Source organism: Salvelinus sp. IW2-2015, linkage group LG4q.1:29 (genome assembly GCF_002910315.2).
Source record: "Salvelinus sp. IW2-2015 linkage group LG4q.1:29, ASM291031v2, whole genome shotgun sequence".
In the NCBI taxonomy this organism is placed as follows: domain Eukaryota; kingdom Metazoa; phylum Chordata; class Actinopteri; order Salmoniformes; family Salmonidae; genus Salvelinus; species Salvelinus sp. IW2-2015.
In genome coordinates, this window is record NC_036842.1 from 10,042,240 (window position 1) to 10,062,785 (window position 20,546).

The 20,546-nt window shown below is 41.2% G+C and overlaps 1 protein-coding gene across 3 annotated transcripts in view; it reads right to left on the bottom strand.

The window, feature by feature from the left end:
* amacr (alpha-methylacyl-CoA racemase) overlaps positions 1-20,305 on the bottom strand; it is a 410,966-nt gene extending 390,661 nt beyond the window's left edge. The window contains exons 1-3 of one of the 3 annotated variants that reach the window (XM_023983636.2): positions 20,229-20,305; positions 19,524-19,781; positions 16,673-16,816 (exon numbers count right to left, since the gene is read on the bottom strand). In XM_023983636.2, the coding sequence (XP_023839404.1) occupies positions 16,673-16,816; positions 19,524-19,770 (391 nt within the window). In that variant the 5' untranslated portion in view covers positions 19,771-19,781; positions 20,229-20,305. Of the gene's footprint in view, positions 1-16,672; positions 16,817-19,523; positions 19,801-20,051; positions 20,169-20,228 lie in introns of those variants that run through there. The other 2 variants (XM_023983637.2, XM_023983635.2) reach the window with 2 other exon arrangements.
* Positions 20,306-20,546: the final 241 nt, after the last annotated feature.

The following is a 20,546-nucleotide window of genomic DNA, read 5'->3' on the forward strand; positions in this document are numbered from 1 at the left end:
ACTAATTATGTGACTTCTGAAGGTAATTGGTTGCACCATATCTTATTTAGGGGCTTCATAGCAAAGGGGGTCAATACATATGCACGCACAACTTCCGTTTTAATTTTAATTTTATAMGAATTTTTTTTTTTTCATTTCACTTCACCAATTTGGACTATTTTGTGTATGTCAATTACATGGAATCCAAATAAAAATCCATCCAAATTACAGGTTGGAATGCAACAATATAGGAAAAGGCACTGTATATGCACACACACTGTCAAGAGTATGTGAACACCCCTTCAAATTAGTGGATTTGGCTATTTCAGCGACACCTGTTGCTGACAGGTGTATAAAAATCGKGCACACCCCCATGCAATCTCCATAGACAAACACTGGCAGTAGAATGGCCCATACTGAATAGCTCAGTGACTTTCAACGTGGCACCGTCATAGGATGCCACCTTTCCAACAAGTCAGTTTGTCAAATTTCTGCTCTGCTAGAGCTGCCCCGGTCAACTGTAAGTGCTGTTATTGTGAAGTGTAAACGTCTAGGAGCAACAACGGCTCAGCCGCGAAGTGGAAGGCCACACAAGTGCACAGAACGGGACTGCCAAATCGTCTATCCTCGGTTGAGACACTCAATACCGAGTTCCAAACTGCCTCTGGAAGCAACATCCGCACAAAAACTGTTAGATCGGGAGCTTCATGAAATTGGTTTCCATGGCCGAGCAGCTGCACACAAGCCTAAAATCACCATGCGCAATGCAAGCGCTGGCTGGGGTGGTGTAAAGCTTGTCGCCATTGGACTCTGGAGCAGTGGAAACGTTCTCTGGAGTAACGAATTACGCTTCACCATCTGGCAGTCCGACGGACAAACCTGGGTTTGGCGGATGCCAGGAGAACGCTAACTTCCCAAATGCATAGTGCCAACTGTAAAGTTTGGTGGAGGAGGAAAAATGGTCTGGGGCTGTTTTTCATGGTTCGGGTTAGGCCCCTTAGATCTAGTGAGGCAAATCTTATCGCTACAACATACAATGACATTCTAGATGATTCCACGCTTCCAAATCTGAGACAACAGTTTGGAGAAGGCCCTTTCCTGTTTCAGCATGACAATGTCCTTGTGCACAAAGCAAAGTCCATACAGAAATGGTTTGTTGAGATCGGTGTGGAAGAACTTGACTGGCCTACACAGAGCTCTGATCTCAACCCCATCGAACACCTTTGGGATGAATTGGAACGCCGACTGCGAGCCATGCCTAATCGCTCAACAGTGCCCGACCTCACTAATGCTCGAGGCTGAATGGAAGCAAGTCCCCGCAGCAATGTTCCAACATCTAGCAGAGAGCCTTCCCAGAAGAGTAGAGGCTATTATAGCTGCAAAGGGGTGACCAACTCCATATTAATGCCCTCATTTCTGAATGAGATGTTCGACCAGCAGGTGTCCACATACTTTTGGTCATGTAGTGTAATTAAAAACAAAAAACTACATTTTAACTGAGAAGTAGGCATTTGTCTGAAGCTGAAAAAGGAAATTCACATGAACACCACAAGTCCTACTCCATCTATGCTGTACCAAGGTTTTCCAGCACACTGCTTTGACCTACTACAGTAGCTATGTTGGTCTATGTTGGTCTATTGTACACAATGTGTATGTAGGTTGCTTAGGATTCAATCCTTCTCAAACAGTGAAATCTAAAATCACTTGAAGTTGGGATGTCCCTCCTACCATTTAATTTGCTCTTCCGACTGTCCATCTATTCATGGCTGAACCCTACGTCATAGCCACTGACAATGCACATGCATGCAATCCTTACATTGTAGGGCAGCTGGAAAAAGCGGTTTCTTCACTATAGCACATTTGGAGATGGACTTAGCCATTAAATCTAAAATAATGAATAGATTTTAAACAAAAAACACTGTCATAGATGGACAGGATTAATATGAGATGAAAGGTGATTTCAGGAAGCCAAGCTAGAGCTCTATGAGATGTTCACAGCGCTGAACATCCCACAGAGGTCTCTCTTGATGTTTTGATCAAGAGAGACCTTTAGAAGATATGCACATTTTCAAATATGTATTTTAGGCCACATTATACAATGGGTGTGTCTAATCCTGAATGCGGGTTGGTTAAAATTGCATTCCAGCTGGTGTCTATTCCACAAGTTACCACTGGCAAAATCTATGATGTTTAAAATGCCTATTTACGCTGTTCCATCTGACTGCGCAATCGTCTCATCAGCCCAGCCAGGCAATTTACAAACTTGACCTCCACTACAAAAAGCTTCTTGACATTATCGCCCATTTCTTTTAGACTAATATTTTGTTTTCAACAGCAGAGATTTGTATAAACCTTGCTGTCTGTCTCTCCGACATTTGCAACATTGTTTCAATATTCAAAAATTCGATCTCCAGCTGTCCCATAGTAATGAACGTGTCGGGAGTTGGGACAGGAAGCAGCGTTTCTCAGCCAGTCGAAATCATGAATCAGCTGGCATTATTTTTATGGATATATACAAAGAAATGTCAATTGAAAAAGAGGTAAAACGAAACAAAAGTGCAGGTAGTTTGCAGTCTTTCCAGCTTCGGTTTGAAGTGATTGTGTTACACGGAACCTAAACCGGCTGCGCGCGTGCGCTATTGTGCATAAATGTATTTTGCCCCCCCACACCAAACGCGATCACGACACGCAGGTTAAAATATCAAAACAAACTCTGAACCAATGACATTAATTTGGGGACAGGTCGAAAAGCATTAAACATGTATGGCAATTTAGCTAGTTAACTTGCACTTGCTAGCTAACATTAATTTGTCCTATTTAGCTAGATTGCTGTTGCTAGCTAATTTGTCCTGGGATATAAACATTGAGTTGTTATTTTACCTGAAATGCACAAGGGCCTCTACTCCGACAATTAATCCACACATAAAACGGCCAACCGAATCGTTTCTAGTCATCTCTCCTCCTTCCAGGCTTTTTCACCTTTGAACTTATATGGTGATCGCATCTAAACTTTCATTGTATTACCACGACAACCGGCAACAAAGTTAGTCTTTCAATCACCCACGTGGGTATAACCAATGAGGAGATGGCACGTGGGTACCTGCTATAAACCAATGAGGAGATGGGAGAGGCAGGACTTTCAGCGCGATCTGCGTCAGAAATAGGAATGACTTCTATTTTAGCCCTTGGCAACGCAAACGCTCGTTGGCGCGCGCGAGCAGTGTGGGTGCAATAATTGAATAACATGGATTCTTTTTTTTTTTTTATTGTGCGACGCTCGCACACGCGATGTGTCCGGTCTGGTCAGCATGTTAGCTGTGTTGTTGGCTAGCTCCTCTGAACAAGGTCCTGACGAGAGAGCACATTTTCTATGCCAGGTAGAATCACACCTCATTAGCTCATTGTTATGGATGTGTCCAAATAAATGTCACTAGAAAAAGAGCTTAAAACAAATGCAAATGCAGCTACTGTTGTTATTCATTCTGCACTGTTTGACGTGACTGTAAGGTAGCAGTAGTTGGCTAGCTAGCAAGCAAGGGATAAGAACGTTGCCAACCAGTATGGCAATGTAACATTTAGAACGAACGACTGGGTCTCTAGCAAACGACCAGCCGGTTTGGGTAGCAACCCTAGATTTGTGTCAGGACTATATCTTGTGGAAGGATGAAATAGTAGGATGGAAGGATGAAATAGTATGAATAAATTCATAAAAATACAAATTAAATGAAAATATGTCAATCATTATTTGAATATGTTGGTAACCCGATGTATAAAAGTGATAATGCCCTCGAAGCCGGTGTTAGGATATATTGCCAAGGTTTGCCGGCCCTCGACTTCGTATCGGGCCTAACAACACCTGTGAAAATATATTTTCCAAACACTGGCTTCTCTGGCATTTTCATTTAAATAGAATTCTGCTGTAGAATTTTCAACATGGAGGTAATTTTCAAAACAGACATAACTTGTAATTTGTTCTTTGTTTTTGAGCTAACTTAGTTTTAAAAGAGCACAACCTCTTCTATAATATAGTGTCCCATAGTTCATTTGGTAGAGCATGGCACTTGCAATACCAGGGTTGTGTGTTTGATTCCCCAGTATGAAAAAAGTATGAAAATGTATGCACTCACTACAAGTCGCTCTGGATAAGAGTGTCTGCTAAATAATAAAAAATGTAAATATGACACCACATTTATGTCAATAGGAATTACACTAATTTAGTCTTCCATTGTGTAAAAACACTCACTATCAAAAAACAAGTAACACTCAACACAACAAAAAAAACTAGATTATTTTAAAATGTTGTAAATTTGACTAAATTACTCATTCAAAAAGTATAATTATATTATACTTAAAAATATTGTTTACTTCTGTAACAATGTAAAAATGCAAACAACTTACTTAATTACTGACTATTGTCCCTCCCCATGGGGAAATTTTGTTGCAGTATCATGTACACTTTTAAAGTAGAATCTAAATACAGTAGAAAACAAATTTACAATACAACATTCATAACAGTTACATACCAATAAATAAAAGAGACTAGCCTGCTGGCCTTACTGGGTCAATAGGAACATTAGCCCGAGCTGTTTAGGAGGGATATCACACCTGGCACAAATTATTGTCTAGTTCTGTTTTTCCTGCTGGGGGTGCCCTACACCTGCACCCAGATGGGAGTAGTTCAAAGTTCAGGTACAGGGGATGGCTTGGGTCTAAATAATTGTGAGCCTTGCTGAGAACCTGACCTTAAAGACCTCATCCAAGCCTGTCTGCTTGACTCCAAGTACCTCGCCTGCTGTGGTGATAATCCGTCTCCGCATATTTTTCTGGCTGACAGTGGCATTGCCAAAGCAACAAGCAATACAAACATTTTAAACCTGTAAAATTGAGAGTATTAGTAGGCACAATTGACTCAACACAGAAGTTTACATAGTCTGAAACATCTGTGAGTTCGTTAAGATCAGAGCTGCTGTCCTCAAATACCTCTCACATAGTACATTCAAAACACCCTTGGAGACGAGTGATACTATTGTCGTTCCAGATGAGGACAGTTATAACTATAGGTTTCTCTACACTGTGGTCTGATGTCCCCAGTGTAGGTCTGGTGGTGGCAGAGAAAGCATTTGGTATTGTCCCATAGCACAAATTCCGAGTCTTATTTTTCCTGGTGTGACATTTCACATACTGTTGGTACGTAAGTAGGACCTTGTGCAAAGTGCAGTTGTTAAAATCCCCTAAAATGTATTTTGGGTGTGTCGGGGAGATGGATTCCAGTTTCTGTGACAGATTATAAATAATCTCTGATGCCTTTGCTGTATTAGCTTTCGGTTGAATGTACACAGTACAATGTCGGGGGTACAGAGTCGCTCTCTTACCAGGATCGATCTACATCACTGGTCCCTGACAAGCAGGCGGATGCCACCGCCGTGATGTTTCCCTGTCACGGTCAGATCACAGTCCGCTCTGACCAGTGTGAAGCCGGCCGGCTCCCCTTCCCTGTCCGGGACTCTGTCATCCAGCCAAGTCTCAGTAAACGGCAGCAAACAGGCATCCCACTATTCACGTTAAAAGTACAGATTCGCGGACAGCTCATCGGCTTTTGCCCTCGCTGACTGGGCATTGATCAGTAAGGTGGTGGTTAAGGGAAGTTAGTTCATTTTTTTTTAAATCTGTCTGATTCCCCCACGTTCTACACATTTGCATTTGTAATCCACTCGCAGACAATCAGGKATTAAATATGCCACTGGGATATCCAATGCGTTCATGTTTGAGTTGAATTGAAGTAGAAACTCTCTGCTGAATATTGGATTCTGCTGCCAGCAGGGTTTTCCTAATTTAGTCCTTTTGTAGCAGGTATGTATATGATCAGTCCAACACCACTGTAAAGCCATTGTTCCTCTCCATGTTCCTCTCCACTCTCCTCTTCCTCCCGGCTTTCTGCTGTTGATCCCCGACTCCCCACATCACTTCCCTCATTTTCACTGACCGAGAGGAACAGACTAAGAGGGAGAGAGGGGAGCGGAGCAACAAATAGGCTACAGTTGTGGTCAAGAACATCATCTCTCCTTCTCACACGTCTCTCTCTTCCTTCCTCCTTTTTCTCAACCATACACATCCTCTCTTCCAAATAATCACCTCTTAGGGCAGCGGTTCCCAAACTTGGGGTTTCGACCCCATGTGGGGTCACCTGATATGAAAATGGTGTCGTGGGAGAATTTCCAAAATTTTGGTGAACATTTTATTTWAAAAAAATTGGCATACAAAAAAAACTGGTCTCAAAATCATTGTAATATGGTTAACCTTAAGGACAATTATTCAAATCTAAAAAGTTCAAATCAACCACATTACTTAAATCATGGGAAAAGGCAGTACTTGACCGTTGCACTTTTATCATTCCCACGGTGAATGGCTAAGCCTGCTACGCTATGAAACCACACACTATTACAGAGACTTATATTACCGGCCACAAATAATATTACATTTTTTTATTTAACTAGGCAAGTCAGTTAAGAACAAATTCTTATTTACAATGACGGCCTACTCCAGCCAAATCCAGACGATGCTGTGCCAATTGTGCGCCGCCCTAGGGGACTCCCAATCACGGCTGGATGTGAACCAGCCTGGATTCGAACCAGGTACTATAGTAACGCCTCTTGCACTGAGATGCAGTGCCTTAGGCCGCTGCAACACTCGGGAGCCCGGGAGAAATGGTGAAAACAATGTGTGGGGAGGCAGAAGCACAGACATTCACATCAATACCTTTGTCAGATAACACTGTGAAACTAAGAATTGACGCTATAACTAGCAATCAAGAGGAAACTCTGAACGATTCAAAAACGTCCCACCTTAATCTCTCCAAATGGACGTTAGCTGTGGGAACCGAAATGCATTGACTTTTGTTCGCTACAGTACATGTCGGGGGATGCTATTCACGAAGACATATTGTTCTGTCTCATAATTCCCGAGCATGAAACAGCACAGGGGATGTTCAGTGTGCTGCGTGGCGATATTGACGAAAAACAGATTCCATAGGATCAAATGGTGGGCTTTTGCACAGATGGGGCTCCATCTATCATGGAACAGCGGGCAGGCCTCTGCATTTAAACTCATGGCACACGGATTCAGTGCTCTCGTCTGCATTAAAAACAAATATCGATTCAGGATGGATGTGACAGGAGAGATTAGGTCAACCACACCCCCTGACTTTGAGATGCATCAAGCATACCCATCTCATTAGTGGTGCTGAGATAAATTGTCAGACTAATTTGCAATTGACTGTCATAGTCCAATATTAAAAGTACAGTTGAAGTCGGAAGTTTACATACACGTTAGCCAAATACATTTAAACTCAGTTTCACAATTCCTGACATTTAATCCTAGTAAAAATTCCCTGTTTTAGGTCAGTTAGGATCGTCACTTTACTTTAAGAATGTGAAATGTCAGAATAGTAGTAGAGAGAATGATTTATTTCAGCTTTTATTTCTTTCATCACATTCCCAGTGGGTCGGAAGTTCACATACACTCAATTAGCATTTGGTAGCATTGCCTTTAAATTGCTTAACTTGGGTCAAACGTTTGAGGTGGCCTTCCACAAGCTTCCCACAATAAGTTGGGTGAATGTTGTCCCATTCCTCCTGACAGAGCTGGTGTAACTGAGTCAGGTTTGTAGGCCTCCGTGCTCACACGTGCTTTTTCAGTTCTGCCCACACATTTTCTATAGGATTGAGGTCAGGGCTTTGTGATGGCCACTCCAATAACTTGACTTTGTTGTCCTTAAGCCATTTTGCCACAACTTTGGAAGTATGCTTGGGGTCATTGTCTATTTGGAAGACCCATTTGCGACCAAGCTTCAACTTCCTGACTGATGTCTTGAGATGTTGCTTCAATATATCCACATAATTTTCCTCCCTCATGATGCCATCTATTTTGTGAAGTGCACCAGTCCCTCCTGCAGCAAAGCACCCCCACAACATGATGCTGCCACCCCCGTGCTTCACGGTTGGGATGGTGTTCTTCGGCTTGCAAGCCTCCCCCTTTTCCTCCAAACATAACGAAGGTCATTATGGCCAAACAGTTCTATTTTTGTTTCATCAGACCAGAGGACATTTCTCCAAAAAATACAATGTGCAGTTGCAAACCGTAGTCTGGCTTTTTTTAATGGCAGTTTTGGAGCACTGGCTTCTTCCTTGCTGAGCGGCCTTTCAGGTTATGTCGATATAGGACTCATTTTACTGTGGATATAGATACTTTTGTACCTGTTTCTTCCAGCATCTTCACAAGGTCCTTTGCTGTTGTTCTGGGATTGATTTGCACTTATCGCACCAAAGTACGTTCATCTCTAGGAGACAGAGCGCATCTCCTTCCTGAGCGGTATGACGGCTGCATGGTCCCATGGTGTTTATACTTGCGTACAATTGTTTGCACAGATGAACATGGTACCTTCAGGCGTTTGGAAATTGCTCCCAAGGATGAACCAGACTTGTGAAGGTCTACAATTTTCTTTGAGGTCTTGGCTGATTTCTTTTGATTTTCCCATGATGTCAAGCAGAGGCACTGAGTTTGAAGTTAAGCCTTGAAATACATCCACAGGTACACCTCCAATTGACTCAAATGATGTCAATTAGCCTATCAGAAGCTTCTAAAGCCTTGACATAATTTTCTACAAAGTAGATGTCCTAACCGACTTGCCAAAACGATAGTTTGTTAACAAGACATGTGTGGAGTGGTTGAAAAACGAGTTAACGGCTCTAACCTAAGTGTATGTAAACTTCCGACTTCAACTGTATACACTCCAATTTAGGCACTCCACCTTCTCTCCAAACCTTACATCTTTTATGGTCCGAAAGGAAGAAGAAGTAATAGGGTAATAAACCATAATTTCTCCCTTAAGGGGATCTGACCTGACCCCCTGATTTGCCTAATCCACAGATGTCCATCCGTATCCCCTGTAGCAATCCTGTGACTTCCTCCCGTCCACCCAACACATTCCAAAGCCATCTGGCTCCTACAGAACCATTAACTTCTGATGTAAAAACCGGTCTCTATCACTCCTTAGATATGATACTTATGAGTATAACAATGTTCCAAGTTTAACCCAGAATCTAACAAAAGTAAAAGATTAAAGATGACACTATGTGCAGGTTTAAAATAATTTATCTATTTTTATGAGGCCTAGTTTGTAGGGAGACGATCAAATGACAGGGTCGCAAGCGAAGCACAACGGTCTCCAAATCTCATTTTCTTGCCTGACATACTAACTATAGAATTCTCCAATGTTAGCTGATTAGTTAGAAAGCTAGGACAGTTTCCAAATGAATTGCACCGGTAGAAACAGGACAAAACAAGCAACTTGTTAGCTGGCTATGTAAACAAATATCACCGCAACTCAATATCATATGACCTCCACTGCGCGGGCATCTACCCTAAGTAACATGACAGCTAAACTGTCAAATAATAGGAAAACAAGGCAATGTATAGCCTATGAATATCTGTGCCTAGTAAACATGACAAATCATGACCTAAGCCCAAAAGAAAAACACAAATTACTTGAATCTCCATTTCTGTGGCTAGTTAGCTGGTTGTCTGTATGGCTAGCTCGTGAAAGTGACAGGTGAGGTTGACGCGTCGCAACCGCAGCCAAAGTTTAAAACCACACACACAACTTTTCGTGCCTGACAGACTAGCTAGCAAGCAGATAGGGCCGTTTCCATATTAATTACATCGTTAGAAACAAGATAAAACAACCAACTAGTTAGCGGACTATATACACAGCTAAACAGTGCAATCATTCGAGCTCCTGCTCCACCGCTAATGTGTTCGCCTGTACCAACCAAGTGATCATGACAGGATTTGCTAATCTGAGAGCTATTCCCCAAGTTTCACAGCATCAAAACACCAAACATATATCTGCTGTTTACTTATTTCACTCACCTCGACATCATCGCTTTAAAAGTGCAAGGACATGTTCGAATCCTTATTACCAGATACAACCTCTTCCATAGTGAAAAGTCGTGGCCGCGACGGCGCCGTTATTTTTAGTAATTAAGTGATGACAACAGACACGCAAATATGAAAACAGGTTGCTAGAAAGTTAATTTTGTGATAGACACAGATTATTGGAAGGAAAACAATGACGATCGCAATCGCAATATAAAGAAAGGCTATTGATGGCGGTAGGGGTTCTAAAGGGTAATTAATACAAATATGTTTGAATTAGCTTGAGTTCAATACTGCCCTACCAAGCAAAAAGGCAATAACTATTCATAGGGTGGAACTGAGAAAAAGGTTTTCAAAGTTTTTTTAAATTGTCCAGCCAAATTAATTCTAGGGAGATCATTGGAGATTTTTTTAATTTCACCTTTATTTAACCAGGTAGGCTAGTTGAGAACAAGTTCTCATTTACAACTGCGACCTGGCCAAGGTAAAGCAAAGCAGTGCGACACAAAACAGAGTTACACATGGAATAAACAAACATACAGTCAATAACACAATAGAGAAAACGTCTATATACAGTGTGTGCAAATGAGGTAGTGATCTGCTGTCTTACAATGGGTTAATGTTTTATTCATGTTGACCCTGACCTCCGACATGACCTTTGACCCTTAAACGACAGTTACTGCCTTCTTCCTTGACATGATATGTTATAAATTGCAGGGTAATACCAAAGCAAAGCCATTTTCATTTGTTAGTTTAATATACTTCTCATGTATGCTATTAATAACAGTGTAATTACTGGCAGTGTAACAGAGTTGAAACTGCATCCTTTGTGTGTGTCTTCCACTAAGATACCACTTGCATTTACATGGAGACGTAGGTTCTGTGTCAGTCACATTACTGTGTTAAATAACTAGTCCATGTCTTGTTATAAGAATAAATGTGAAAAGCTGCACAGCAATTGTTTGAAGTACATAAAATGATGACCCATCTTGTAATATATAATGATGTATTGGGACATAGGGTAATACTAATTATAAGAATTGAACATGATATTGCAAATTCAATTATTTGTATAGATTTTGTTTTAAAGACACTTACATAGACAATTTTGAATAAATAACAGCTTTAAGAATGAATTTTAAACATACAGCATTTACATGTGCATATTCATAAGAGGACACAAATGACATTTAGCTACAAATGATAAAATGCTGAATAGTTAAGTAACATTTACATTTTTAAGTAAATCTTCTTCAGTGCTCTTCCATATCACTCCTCATCCTCAGCAATGCTGTTCACAGCCAAGGCATTCCAGAACTGCCTTTGATTTGCAGGCATCAAAGGACACATCTTGGTGATGATGTCCATCTTTTTGGACTCATATAGCCCTATTGCATGAACGGACATTGACAGGAATAAAACCTAGTGGCACCTTTGGTCCGCATAGATACAATAATCATCTAGGCCACAGGGATTGGTGGAAGTCATTTTGGCAAAACAGTATTTTCCCACATTCATGTAATTATGGCAGCGAAACAGACACGTTGAGCACACATTTGGCATGCCAAAGCTTGTTGTACTAATTACATACGCCACCAACAAAGGTGATGGACTCAATTTTGGATTTTAACTTTCCTGACCGGAACAGTCCTTCAATACTGGAATATAAAAGAAAACCAGAAACCCTGAACATGTGAGTAGATATATTATTAATGAGGTAGCAATGCTGTGTGTGTGCTCAACCAGAAAACGAGAATGCGTGGCTTTTGACAATTCAGTAGCGCTATGGGGTGCACGTCCAACTGACTGTCAGCAATAACCTCAACCAAACGTTTTCTGTAGTTGCGGATCAGACCTGCACAACGGTCAGGAGGAATTTTGGACCATTCCTCTTTACAAAACTGTTTCAGCTCCACAATATTCTTTGGATGTCTGGTGTGAACTGCTCGAGGTCATGCCACAGCATCTCAATCGGGTTGAGGTCAGGACTGACTGGGCCACTCCAGAAGGTGTATTTTCTTCAGTTGAAGTCATTCTGTTGTTGATTTACTTCTGTGTTTTCAGTCGTTGTCCTGTTGCCTCATCCAACTTCTGTTGAGCTTCAATTGGAGGACAGATAGCCTTACATTCTCCTGCAAAAGGTCTTGATAAACTTGGGAATTCATTTTTCCATCGATGATAGCAAGCGGTCCAGGCCCTGAGGCAGCCCCAAACCATGATGCTCCCTCCACTATACTTTAAGTTGGGATGAGGTTGATGTTGGTGTGCTGTGCCTTTTTATCTCCACACATAGTTGTGTGCTCCTTCCAAACAACTCAACTGTAGTTTCATCTGTCCATAGAATATTTTGCCAGTAACGCTGTGGAACTTCCAGGTGCTCTTTTGCAAACTTCAGATGTGCAGCAATGGGTTTTTTGGACAGCGGTGGCTTCTTCCATGGTGTCCTCCCATGAACACCATTCTTGTTCAGTGTTTTACGTATCGTGGACTCGTCAGAGATACTAGCAAGTACCAGAGATTTCTGTAAGTCTTTAGATGACACTCTAGGATTCTTCTTAACCTCATTGAGCATTCTGCGCTGTGCTCTTGCAGTCATCTTTGCACAACGGCCACTCCTAGGGAAAGTAGCAACAGTGTCTATAAAATGGAGAAAGTTCAGCAATTTGTCTTACCGTGGACTGATGAACATCAAGGCTTTTAGAGATACTTTTGTAATCCTTTCCAGCTTTATACAAGTCAACAATTCTTAATCTTAGGTCTTCTGAGCTCTTTTGTTCGAGGCATGGTTCACATCAGGCAATGCTTCTCGCGAATAGCAAACTCACATTTTGTGAGGTGTTTTTTTTTTTTTATTWTTTTTTTTTAGGGCAAGGCAGCTCTAACCAACATCTCCATTCTCATCTCATTGATTGGACTCCAGGTTAGCTGACTCCTGACTCCAATTAGCTTTTGGAGAAGTCATTCGCCTAGAGGTTCACATACTTTCCCCAACCTACACTGTGAATGTTTAAAATGATGTATTCAATGCAGACAAGAAAAATACAATAATTTGTGTGTTATTAGTTTAAGCACAATGTGTTCCGATTTTTGTGACTTAGATGAGATCAAATTTCATGACCAATTTATGCAAAAATCCAGGTAATTCCAAAGGGTTCACATACTTTTCTTGCCACTGTGCAGTACCAGTCAAAAAACTGTGGACACTTATTCATTCCATGGTTTTTCTTTATTTTTTAAACTATTTTCTACATTGTAGAATAACCAAAACTATGCAGTAACATATGGAATAATGTAGTAACCAAAATATTGTTCAACAAACCTAAATATATTTTATATTTGAGATTATTTAAAAGTAGCTTTGATGACAGCTTTGCACACTCTTGGCATTCTCTCAACCAGCTTCATAAGATAGTCACCTGGAATGCATTTCAATTAACAGGTGTCCCTGGTTAAAAGTGAATTTGTGGAATTTATTTTCTTGTTAATGAGTTTGAGTCAATCAGTTGTGTTGTGACAAGGTAGGGGTGGTATACAGAAGATAGCCCTATTTGGTAAAAGACCAAGTCCATATTATGGCAAGAAAAGCTCAAATAAGCAGGGTAACGACAGTCCATTTAAGACATGAAGGTCAGTCAATACGGAACATTTCAAGATCTTTGAAAGTTTCTTCAAATGCAGTCGTAAAAACCATTAAGCGCTATGATGAAACTTGCTCTCATAAGGACTGCCACAGGATAGGAAGACCCAGAGTTCTCTGCTGCAGAGGATAAGTTCATTAGAGTTACCAGCCTCAGAAATCTATAATTAACTGCACATCAGACTGCAGCCCACATAAATGCTTCACAGAGTTCAAGTAACAGACACATCTCAATATCAACTGTTCAGAGGCGACTGCGTGAATCAAGCCGTCATGGTCAAATTGCTGCAAGGAAACCACTAATAAAGGACACCAATAATAAGAAGAGACTTGCTTGTGTTTCTTGGCCCAAGCAATGGATATTAGACCAGTGGAAAACTGTCCTTTGGTTTGATGAGTCCAAATTTGAGATTTTTGGTTCCAACCACGTGTCTTTGTGAGATGCAGAGTAGGTGAACGGATGTCCTCCGCATGTGTGGTTCCCACCATGAATCATGGAGGAGGCGGTGTGATGGTGCTTTGCTGGTGACATATTTAGAATTCAAGGCACACTTAACCAGCATGGCTACAACAGCATTCTGCAGCAATAAGCCATCCCATTTTGCTTGCGCTTAGTGGGACTATAATTAGTTTTTCAACACACCTCCAGGCTATGTAAGGGCTATTTGACCAAGAAGGAGAGTGATGGAGTGCTGCATCAGATGACCTGGCCTCCACAAATCACCCGACCTCAATCCAATTGAGATGGTTTGGGATGAGTTGGACCGCAGAGTGAAGGAAAAGCAGCCAAGTGCTCAGCATATGTGGGGAATCCTTCAAGACTGTTGGAAAAGCATTCCAGGTGAAGCTGGTTGAGAGAATGCCAAGAGTGTGCAAAGCTGTCATCAAGGCAAAGGGTGGCTACTTTGAAGAATCTGAAATATATTTTGATTTGTTTAACACTTTTTTGGTTACTACATGATTCCATGTGTGTAATTTCATAGTTTATGTCTTCACTACTATTCTACAATGTAGAAAATAGTACAAATAAAGAAAACCCCTTAAATGAGTAGGTGTCCAAACTTTTGACTGGTACTGTACTTCCATTCATTTTGATACCGGGGAACTTCAGACGAGTCTTGTGAGGTTTGTGGGCGTCCTAGAGCAAAACACCACAGTGTTCGAGAGAGTCTCATCTTTCAATAGAGTGGTCATAATAGGCCAAAACGTTCAGACGTTTTCATGAGAAGACCAATTTTTGAGATGTCTCATGGTCTGACAAGCACTCCTCTAGCTTTGCCACCTTTCACTGCAGATGCAGATGCAGAAGGGCGATATCGGCGGATGAGGTGGATTGAGATGCAGCCCATGCAAAGAATCTCTATCTTAGACTGATGGGGATTTTTTTATTATGTTAATTCGATTTCTGCGGGGACGTGACCATTGTTGGCTAAGGGTTAACCTCTCTAGGCTAGGGGGCGGTATTTTCACGTCCGGATGAAAAGCGTGCCCAAAGTAAACTGCCTGCTACTCAGGCCCAGAAGCTAGGATATGCATATTATTAGTAGATTTGGATAGAAAACACTCTGAAGTTTCTAAAACTGTTTGAATGATGTCTGTGAGTATAACAGAACTTATTTGGCAGGTCGAAACCCAGAGGACAAACCAACCAGGAAAAAACATTTTGAGGTCACTCTTTTCAATGGGTTTTCAATGGGAATCTAGATTGCTTGCAGTTCCTATCGCTTCCACTGGATGTCAACAATCTTTAGAAATTGGTTGATGTTTTTCCTTTGAGAAATGAAGAAGTAAGGCAGTTCAGAACGAGGGTCGAGTGAAGTGTACTGTTGTGGTTGGGGCGCGTGACCAGAAAGCTCGCTCCACTTTGTTTTTATCCGCTATTGAAAGCAGTTTATCCCGTCTTAAATTTTATCGATTATTTACGTTCACAAATACCTAAAGCTGTTTGAAATGTTTGGACAAAGATTACAGATAACTTATATATTTTGTAGTCCTGTTGCGCGAGTTGGAACCGGTGTTTTTCTGGATCAAACGCGCCAAATAAATGGACATTTTGGAGATATAACGACGGAATTAAATCGGACAAAAGGACCATTTGTGATGTTTATGGAACATATTGGAGTGCCAACAAAAGAAGATCTTCAAAGGTAAGGCATGAATTATATCGTTATTTCTGAGTTTTGTGTCATGCCTGGCGGGATGAAATATGATTGTCTGTGTTTGTTTGATGGGGTGCTATCCTCAGATAATAGTATGGTTTTCTTTCGCCGTAAAGCCTTTTTGAAATCTGACACAGCGGCTGGATTAACAAGAAGTTTATCTTTAATCCTATGTATAACACTTGTATCTTTCATCAATGTTTATGATGAGTATTTCTGTAATTTGATTTGGCCCTCTGCAATTTCACCGGATGTTATTTGAGACAATGCATTACTGAACATAACGTGCCAATTTAAACTGAGGTTTTTGGACATAAAGAGGGACTTTATTGAACAAAAACATTTATTGTGTAACATGGAGTCCTGGGAGTGCCAACAGATGAAGATCAAAGGTTAGTGATTCATTTAATCGCTATTTCTGACTTTTGTGAGCCCTCTCCTTGGCTGGAAAATGTCTGTATGTTTTTTGTGGCTAGGCGCCATCCTAACATAATCGCATGGTGTGCTTTCGCCGTAAAGCCTTTTTGAAATCGGACACTGTGGTTGGATTAACAAGAAGTTTATCTTTAAAATTATGTATAATACTTGTATGTTTGAGGAATTTTAATTATGAGATTTCTGTTGTTTGAATTTGGCACCCTGCAATTTCACTGGCTGTTGTCGAGGTGGGACGCTTGCATCCCACAAATCTCAGAGAGGTTAAAGGGAACTTCATGTAATATAACATGGTTTTAAAATGCAATAGGGGTGCACAATTTATATTTACAATATCAAAAGGGACGCAAAAATGGCACTCTACTCGTGCAGCCACAGAGATGGTTGCCATCGAGACCATTCATTAATTGTAGTGCTATCAGTCCTAAGTAAAATGCCATTGAATAGTGTGTATTTCTATATCTGATTTTCAACTGAAGCTGTTCCACATCTTATGTCCTGGATGGACGTAGAGTCAAGTTGTTTCTACCTGACATGGCGAGGTAGTTGATGTCGTGACCAGCAGCCTTGGCATAGGCTCCACTCTGGCCGTAGCCAGTGAGGCGTGCGTAGATCAGACGAGGGTTCTCCTTCAGTAGCTCCTCTGGACCCAGACCCAGCTTCTCCATAACTCCTACACAGAAACACACAGTTAAAGGAGAGGAACGGACTTTACATACCTTCAAATTAGGAATAAAAGTACAGAGGCCTAACAAAGTGTACCATTAGCCAGGCACAGCTTATTCAAAACCAAACACTTAAACCACATCCACAGAAACAGAAGACAATGCACCACAAAGCCATGTAGTTGAGGTTGGTCCAGGGACACTGTCTGGCACGGTCTATTTCTTTCTATAGACCCTGCACTCATATGACCATCAGACACACCAACCACAGTGCAAACCCTGGGAAAAATGTTCTTTCAATACAGCCACCACTGAATAGAGGGAAAGTAAGCACAGCTCACGTTCAACAGAAATACTACCAAAAAAGATTTACAGAAACTTGTTACAAATGAATCACCAAACTATATTTTGAAAGAGGAAGCAAAGTACTTTAAGCATATGTTGTTTTCATTTCAGTCTCCTCCATCTCCACTAACTGAATATTTGTTCTGTTAAAAGTGTAAAATTAACAGCTGTACAGAAAGACTCATGTGAAGGACAAATTACAGAGGAACTTCTTGACGCAATTAAAGCCTTTAAATCCGGGAAAACTCCAGGGCTGGATGGCATACCAGTTGAGGTATATCAAACCTTTTTGATGTACTCAGAGGTCCTTTATTAGGATGTTTTAGCCACTCTTATAAAAATGGTAGACTATCAGACACTAAGCAAGTTTTATTATTTTTATTATATGAGCAAAAAAGATTCAATTTTATTTGGCAAGGCAAGCTTGACAAAATGACAATTATACTGAACAAAAATAAAAAACGCAACAAGTGTTGGTCCCATGTTTCATGAGTTCAAATAAAAGATCGCCGAAATTTTTAATACGCACAAAAATCTTATTTCTCTCAAATTATGTGCACATCCATGTTAGTGACCATTTCTCCTTTGCCAAGATAATCCATCCATCTGACAGGTGTGGCATATCAAGAAGCTGATTAAACAGCATGATCATTACACAGGTGCACCTTGTGCTGGGGACAATAGAAGGCCACTCTAAAAATGTACAGTTGTCTCACACAACACAATGCCACATATGTCTCAAGTTGAGGGAGCGTGTAATTGGCATGCTGACTGCATTAACGTCCAGAAGAGCAGTTGCCAGAAAATGTTACGTTTTTTTTCCACTACCAACGTTGTTTTAGAGAATTTCACAGTACGTCCAAGCGGCCTCAGAACCACAGACCATGTGTAACCACGCCAGCCCAGGCACTCCACATTCAGCTTCTTCACCTGCGGGATCATCTAAGACCAGCCACCTGGAATGCTGATGAAACCGTCTCAGGCAAGCTCATCTGCGTACTTGTCATCCTCACCTGGGTCTTGACCTAACTGCAGTTTGGCGTCGTAACCGACTTCAGTGGGCAAATGCTGAACTTCGATGGCTACTGGCACGCTGGAGAAGTGTGCTCTTCACGGATTAATCCCGGCTTCAACTGTACCGGGCAGATGACAGACAGCGTGTATGGCATCGTGTGAGCGAGTGGTCAACGTTGTGAACAGAGTGCCCCATGGTGGTGGTGAGGTTATGGTATGGGCAGGCATAAGCTATGGACAACAAACACAATTGCATTTTATCAATGGCAATTTGAATGCACAGATACTGTGCCGAGATCCTGAGGCCCAATGGCATGCCATTCACCTGCCGCCATCACTTCATGTTTCAGCATTATAATGCACGGCCCATGTCACAAGAATCTGTACACAATTCCTGGAAACTGAAAATGTCCCAGTTCTTCCATGGCCTGTATGTGTCTTCTGCATTTAACCTGAGCAAAGAGCTTAGCCTTTTTTACACCAAAGGAGGAGAGAAACTCACATTGTAACCCAGCACAGCAGTAGAACAGATGAGAGCAATTGATTTCACTCTGGTTTTAATTGCCGTGTTTAGTAATGGCTGCTTCGACCCATTTAATAGGGAAAACAGTGGACAACATTTGTTTTTGGACAACTATGATTCATAAAGAAAATGGAGGCTTCTTCATGAAAATAAAGACCTAAGAGTGTTCCCTTGATTAGCAAGGAGGAGTCTCCTTTTATGAATTGATGGTGCAATTTCTGATACTATACATTGGAATGTATCCCAAGTGCACAAGATGTCCCTCCGAATCCAGTATGAAATTATTCCATTTTGATTTCTGAACTGAAAATAAAATGCACTGGTCTACGCATTGCTGTCTATGGATAAACCAATGATGCGTCAAAGGCTTATAGTTCCATCACACGTTTCCCTTTGACGTGTGTTCTGAGCAGAATACATGTGGGAACAATCAAACTGTGTACGGGAATCTCTTCCTTATTTACGACTTGGCCAACACCACCTGGTGCATACAAATGCATTTTCTTACACTGTATAGTACATCCACTCCCAATCAAGCCGTGGTGGACATGTAATGATGCTCTCTTCATTTAGTAAATGGTTGATACAGTACACGCATGCTCACATGTGCACACATATTATGGATGCAGGAGTTACTGCTGGACCTTCAAAAGTAAGTTTGAATTACAAACCTTTAACCCTGACTCTCATCTCTTATCACCTGTCAATAATTGACCATGTTTCTATCGAATAAAGTGGCATTCAATAACCCCATATATCTAGTCTTTAAGGGGGCATTTTCACAATTCAGTAACTGAAGTATTCAAAGATATCCAAATGTGAACATATCTGACCTTTGCGGAAGGGCTCAAGGACGACATCTGATTGAATGCAGAGTCTTTTCAGCACAGCTACTCCCTCTGGGCTCTTCAGGTTGATCGCCACCGAGCGCTTGCCTCGAGCCTGCGTGTCCATTGCCATTGCAACCTTGGTCCGGTCCACTCGGATCACCTTGGCGCCAAAGTCAGCCAGAATCATGCCGCAAAAGGGCGCTGGGGCCAGGCCCGCAAGCTCGATGACACGCACACCAGCAAGCGCCATGAATGGAACCACTGTTGAAAAATGGGTGTTCTGATGTATTTTATGTGATGTAATGAACATGTTATTCAGTGTGACCGTGTGCAGTTAGCCTATCATAACAATTAAATCATATGAACACCTTTATTAACTATATATATTAATTACATTGTGTTACATGCTACTGTGCAGTCAATATAGCTTGATAAAATACATTGTGTTACATGCTACTGTGCAGTCAATATAGCTTGATAAAATGTTTTGTACAATATAAATCTATTCAATGACTGCCGCGGGCAACTTACATGAATATGGGTCATAGTTCATTTGGCAGGGTTGTTTCCATCACTATCTAGGCTACGTTCTCTTTTGGCATGCTATGTAGATAAATAGCGAATACGCAGTACATGTGCCAATGTCTAAAGTATTCAATTATAGTGTTTGGGCATAACTCTATTTCATAGAAACTCAGAAACACCTACCTTTGCTGGACAACAACAAAACTCAACAAAATATTTCTGACTACGGGTACTTCCTGATGACGTCCAACTCCTGGTGGTGCATGGGAATTGACGTCTTTAAAGAATCACTAAGCGTGGAGAACTCGTATTAGACAGTCATTGGTGGAGAATAGAAGGCATAGCATTAGCGTATTTTTGTAGGTACTAACGGATGCCATAGTCTGATTAATCAAACTGTAATACCCAATTAATTGGTATACAACATGAAACGAATGCTTGCAAAATCGTGTAAATGTTCCTTACAAGCCAGAACGTTGAATACAATTACATTTTAACTTA